The sequence below is a fragment of the Petaurus breviceps genome, unplaced genomic scaffold (genome assembly GCF_028583685.1).
Source record: "Petaurus breviceps papuanus isolate PSGF00001 unplaced genomic scaffold, PetGlider_PUasm1.0 37, whole genome shotgun sequence".
NCBI classification, from domain to species: domain Eukaryota; kingdom Metazoa; phylum Chordata; class Mammalia; order Diprotodontia; family Petauridae; genus Petaurus; species Petaurus breviceps.
In genome coordinates, this window is record NW_027186296.1 from 65,157,925 (window position 1) to 65,164,176 (window position 6,252).

The following is a 6,252-nucleotide window of genomic DNA, read 5'->3' on the forward strand; positions in this document are numbered from 1 at the left end:
ATCTATCTATCTATCTATCTATCTATCTATCTATCTATCTATCTATCTATCTATCTATCTATCTATCTATATCTTGTTGGTACATAGTTGTTCAAATGTCTCCCCCATTAGACTGTGAGCTCCTTGAGGGCAAGGACTGTGTCTGCCTTTCTTTGAATCCTTAGCACTTAGCACAGTGACTGGCACATAGTAGGCAATAATAAATGTTTGATGATGATGATGATGATGATGATGAAAGGAAAAACTGAGTCTTTGAAACCTAGTGACGTTTCTGGCTAATTCAATGAGTAAACCTACAGGTGTGATGCAATAGTAAAAATGATTTGGGATGTTGGGCTTTGGAGTAGAAGCAAGAAATAGGCTTTTAGCATCACCAGGCTTATTGAAAAAAGTCTCAATCTGCATCTCTCTCCCCACTGCCACCACCCACAGCTGAGGCTGACTTTCCCCTTTCTCTTTTCCATCCCACCAGGAGTTGTGTTCCACTACCGTCCAGGCTCCAGCAGATACTCTCTCACGTATGAAGAGGCCCAGCAGGCCTGTAGGGCCACAGGAGCTGTCATTGCTACACCAGAACAGCTACAGGCAGCCTATGAGGCTGGCTATGAACAGTGCGATGCTGGCTGGCTGCAGGACCAGACAGTCAGGTGAGCCCCAGAGTCTGGGTCTCCATTTCTCCTTTAGCTCCTCAGATAGAAATCACAGATTCTCCAGGTTGAAAGGGACCTCGGAGCTCTAATCTGAGAAGGAATCCTTAGGCAAGTCATGATACTTCTCTGGGCTTCAGTTTCCTCAGTCTATAAAAAAAGGCCATTGGATAAAGTGACCTATTGGCATCTCTTCTGGTTCTGGACCTATGGTCTTATGATCAGGAATCCTGGCACATAACCACTTCACTCCTCAAGGTCACAGTTTCTTCAAATGTAAAATGAGGGGGTTGGATTAAATGACCTCCCTATTCTCTTTTGTCTCCATGTCAATGACCCTACGATCTCTGCTATAACATCCAGAAAAAGTGATCCTTCAACATTGTACTTGAATTTAGTCTGTTCTGAGGCAGACCGTTGCCAAGGTAGCTCTACCAGTACAACACTACTAGGCACTTTCCCAGTCATGGTGACCTCTAGTCGTGGCACAGCAAAATCTGGCCACAGGAAATTAGTTTAAGAGACATCCTTACAACCTCTTAGGAGTCCAGAATCAAGCTCTCGCTATTGATTTCTCTCTCAAGCCAAGAGTAAAAAACAGAGAACAGAGGACAGTCGGGGACAGCCCTGATAAAAAAAAATGGAGAAAGGACTTTTAATATAAGTTTTCACAATTTATTTCCCCGAGTCACTGAGTAGATGGGGAAAAGTCATCTCCTTTCCCATTGCTTTTTCTCTAGATAACTGCCCTGCTCATTTTTAATCCTTTCCTGCTCAGTTGGTGATCCCAATTCCCAAGTGTTCCCTATAATCAGAGGTCACCTATGAAGCTACCAAATCCATCCTTACTACTGATGCTAATGTTCATGATGATGCTGTTGTAGCAAAGCTAGATGTTTCTCTGCACCTGGAAGTCCTAGGTCCAGCATTCCTCATCATGTTCCCAATTGAAGAGCCAAAGACATTCTTCCTCTAAGTCCATAAGTGACTAATACCTTCTGCTTCAAAAGTCCTGTCTCCTATTGTCTGGAGCTGAACATTTTTTACTCTGTCCTTTGCAGATACCCCATTGTGAGTCCCCGGACCCAGTGTGTCGGAGATAAGGACAGCAGTCCAGGGGTCAGGAGCTATGGCCTACGCCCAGCATCAGAGACCTATGATGTATACTGCTATGTAGATTGGCTACTGGGTATGGAATCAATGTCCCAAAATTTCAGGTCTATATGTGTTGAGGGCCCAACATGAGGAATTTTGGATGGAGCTCCTTAGCAATGGGCAAATATCCCAGAAATATACCATCTGTCCTTCCTACACAACTCTCTGAGTCAGAAAAGATCCAGTGGGGAAAAAACGTGAACCAGTCTTTCTCTTAGGCCACCATATTCCTTCTATCTGCCTCTATCTGTCTGTCTTGTCTCTGTCTCTTACTCCTTTTTCCTTTCCTCTCCTTTACTTTCTCTGTTTCTGTCTCTGTGTCTCTTTCTATTTCCGTCTCTTTGTCCCCCCCTCTCTTTTTCCTGCCTGTGAATCTGTCTTTTTCTCAATCTTTCTCTCTGTCTCTCTCTCTGTTTAGTACTTTCAGTAGTACTTTCCCAGCACAAAACAGGGAAACATTTTGACTCCATAGACCAGGAGAAAATAAAATCACCAACACCAAGCCATCCTCAGACCATGCTCATATGTGCAGATTAATTGGTCTAAAAGAGCTTAAGTATACATTGCACTTGTGTGCAGCACTTAAAGTATCCAATGAGGAAAAGGCTTTTAGTCATAAAATCAAGAGAGGCAGCTGGATATAGGAACCAAGAAGATCTGGGTTCAAGTCCTGTCTCTGACACATGCTAATTTCATGGCCATGGGCAAGTGACTTAACTTCCCAGTGCCCCCAGCCTACTCACCAAGACTCTGGGTTATAGACTAGTAGCTAAACTACATTGGTAGAAGAAGTTTCCACATCAAGCAGTTCCCCACAATGCTCAGGTAGTTTGGAGTCATACTCTGTGTAAATCACAAGTATATATGTGAAGGAGGGGATGGTGACACTTTGAATATATGTATATTTGTGTGAAAATGCCTGTAAGAGCCATGGGGATGTATGGGGGAGGAGTGCCTCTAGACAGGGTACTTGGCTCTGGGAGCAATAGAATCTAATTGTATGTTCCTAATAGGTGAGGTCTTCTTTGCCACTCGACCAGAGCTGTTCACCTTCCAAGAAGCCCAAGAATACTGTGAAGACCACAATGCCACCCTGGCTTCTACAGGACAGCTTTATGCTGCCTGGCGCCGGGGCCTGGACAAATGCCATGCTGGCTGGCTGGCAGATGGCAGTGTCCGCTATCCCATCATCACGCCCCGCTCTGCATGCGGTGGGGATAAGCCAGGTGTTAGAACTGTCTACCTGTACTCCAACCAGACTGGTTTTCCTCACCCCCTGTCCAGGCACCATGCTTTCTGTTTCCAAGGTACCATATCACCCTTTTCACACTGCCCAATTTTCCCTAATGCAGTAGGAAAGGTCCCTTTATGTTAAGGAATTATTGTCTTTGTAGTCCCCTCCCTCAAGCCATATATTGCTATAGCCCCTCCAAGCCATGTACCTGTTAGTACAAACTATGTACAACCTAAAAGTGGAGCAGAAGAGTCATTGCAAAGAAACATTGCCCAGATATGGGGAAAAGGCAAGGAGGGATGAAACATGAGCTTGTTATCTCAGCGCTTCTTGCCTTTCCATCAAAGCCCAGGTAAATTGCTGGCTGAGTGGCTCAGAATGTATTTACAGAAGAACCTCCTCCTTGTCTGTCCCTGTTTCTTCAGGGATCAAAAACTATGTTCTAAATAGATCCCCTGGGATAGGTCTCTGAGTAATCTGAGGTAGGAGTTTTCTGCTTTCAAGGTCACTCACTATCTCCTCTTGAATGTTTCAGCTGGACCTTCTCTGGAGGAAAGAGAAGGTGGCACACAGGCCTCCATCATTGATGAAGAGTTGATTCCAACTCAGGTGGCTCCCAAGGAGGGAGAAGCCCTATCCAGGGGAGAATTTGATATCACTACTGTACCTGAGAATCAGACGGAGTGGGAAACAGAATTTTTTCCAACCAATATTTCATTACTCTCAGGTTAGCATGAACCCATGCCTTCTAGGAAACGTCCTGATCTAGATCAAAGGATCATAGATTTAGAACCAATCTAGTACAGCTCCTTCATGAAATTGAAGCAAACAATGTAAGTGACTTGTCCAGGGTCACTTAGCTAATAAGGGTCTGAAGTGAGTTTTGAAGTCAGGTCTTCAGATTTAAAGTCCAGGTCTCTATCCACTGTACCACATTGCTAGCAATGCCCCCTCTACTCCGGTGTGTGTGTGTGTGTGTGTGTGTGTGTGTGTGTGTGTGTGTGTGTGTGTGTGTGTGTATGAATGCTTTCTCTCCATGGGAATCCCAGAGACCTTTGCTCTGTTTTTCAGATCAGTTATTGATTGATACAGTCCTAGATAAGTGTGTCTCTGAGGCTCTGAACTCAAAGAAAATGTTTAGCATCCACACCATTAATTTACCAATCAATTATACTACATGTATAACACTTCAGTGAGGCTGAGATAGAAAAGAAAGTAGAAATGGTACCTCCTTTTAATTAGCTTCAAATTTTCCTGACTCCATAACCTTCTATATTTCATAGTCCCTCAAAAAAGGGAGCATAAAAACAGAGAGAGAGTGCATGGGCAGGGCCGGGGGAAGAGGGTTATATGGGCAGGAGTCTGACCTATGCTGCTTTTGCCTCAAAAGTGAGGAGGTGGTACCTGATGATTGAAAGTCTTTGGGATCCCAAAATTCCACAATTCTCCTTTTCTTTCTCCTCCCCATCTACCTCCCTAGTAAAAATTCCCATTCTAGCCAATAATTGTTCTGATTAAAACATTTAACTCTAGAGTGTGAATGATCAATAGATTTAACCAGTATCAAGATGACTTGTATCCCCAAAGAATTATTCCCATAGGAATTTCCAATTACTAGAATATGTTAGAGGGAGGGACCTTCTGGGGTTCCTTCATTGATTACTGATTTCAGGAGACAGTTCTGTCTCATATCTGCCATAATTAGTCCATCATGGGACAAATTACATAAAGGTACCATCAAAGGCTCTTCGAGAACAGGTGTTCTGTGGTATCTCTCTTTGTATTCCCAGTATTAGGACACTGCCTTGTTATGTAATAGCTACTTAATAACTGGTGAATTGAATGTATATTGGAGCACTATATCTCATCCACTTGACATTTATTAGGCACCTATTATGTGCCAGGCACTGGCACTATGTGCTACCACTCTCTAAAAATGGGGTTGAGGAGTCATCATAAAGAGACAGATTAACAGACATACAGAGAGGTAAGAGAGACAGAGAGAGCTCCGTACTGCTACAGGGGATCAGTAAAAAGTCACTGCTAGAAGTGAAAATACAGGTGAACCTATACTGCATTGAAACTACTCATGGAAAATGACTAGAAGGATCTGTGGAAGCACCAGAGAATGATTAAGTGTGAGTCTGAATCAATTCATTTCAACCTTTCTTGTTTCCCTACCCATAAAATAATACCTGTTCCTGGGCTGAGAAGAAAGTATGTCTCTGTGAAAATACTCTTGAACATGATATTAATGGCATAATCTTATAGTAGTAGTGTTGTTAGTCAAAGTCATAAAATATAAGAGGTACAAAGGGCTTTACAGATCACTTCTAGTGTCCTTACCACCACCACTATCACCATTTTGAAAAAATTAAGGCCCTCACAGATTGAGTGGTTTGCACAAAGACACGGAGTAAGTGTCAGAGGTAGGTCACCTTTCCTCCTTCCAGGGATGTTGTAGGTGTTTAGTTCAGAAATTCTTAACCTTTTTCCTATCATGGACACCTTTGGCAGTCTATTGAAGTATATGGACCCATTCTTAGCATAATGTTTTTAAATATATAAAGCAAAATGCATAGGAAGGACACTAATAGTATTAAAACACAGTTATCAAAATATTTTCCTTTTTGTAAGAGTTCACAGACCCTCCAAATCTTTTAGGGGTCCATGGACCATGGGTTAAGAATTCCATCAGTATAACATATGTAATATAAAGATAATGACAGTGGGCATAGACTTTTAGGTGTGAGGGGCCATGGGATACTATTGGTGCTTATCAATCAAATCTCTTCTTTTTTTCCTTTACTCTTTCAGTGAGTCCTTCATCTTGGCCTCCCACTAGTGCTATTCCAGAAGAAAGTACTGTAGAGTCTTCTTCCAGTGGAGCACCTTCAGCCTCTGGCGAACCATCTGGTGTTCCAGATGTGAGTGGCAGTGGGGAACCATCAGCCTCTGGAGAGCCATATGTGAGTGGCAGTGGGGAACCATCAACCTCTGGAGAGCCATCTGGTGTTCCAGATTTGAGAGTTCCAGATGTGAGTAGCACCCAGGAACCATCAGTCTTTGGAGAGCCATCTGGTATTCCAGATGTGAGCGGAGAACCATCAGCCTCTGGAGAGCCATCAGGTGTTCCAGATTTGGGAATTCCAGATGTGAGTAGCACTCGGGAACCATCAGTCTTTGGAGAGCCATCTGGTATTCCAGATGTGAGTG

General features: G+C 43.3%; 1 protein-coding gene across 1 annotated transcript in view; it reads left to right on the forward strand.

Moving 5' to 3' along the window:
* Window positions 1–6,252, forward strand: part of ACAN (aggrecan) — an 85,041-nt gene that overhangs the window by 56,119 nt on the left and 22,670 nt on the right. Inside the window, 6 exon segments of the mRNA XM_069098565.1 lie at window positions 473–647; window positions 1,709–1,836; window positions 2,816–3,109; window positions 3,572–3,763; window positions 5,854–6,249; window position 6,252. The exon segment at window position 6,252 is cut by the window's right edge and continues 2,813 nt beyond it. Of these exon segments, the coding sequence (XP_068954666.1) occupies window positions 473–647; window positions 1,709–1,836; window positions 2,816–3,109; window positions 3,572–3,763; window positions 5,854–6,249; window position 6,252 (1,186 nt within the window).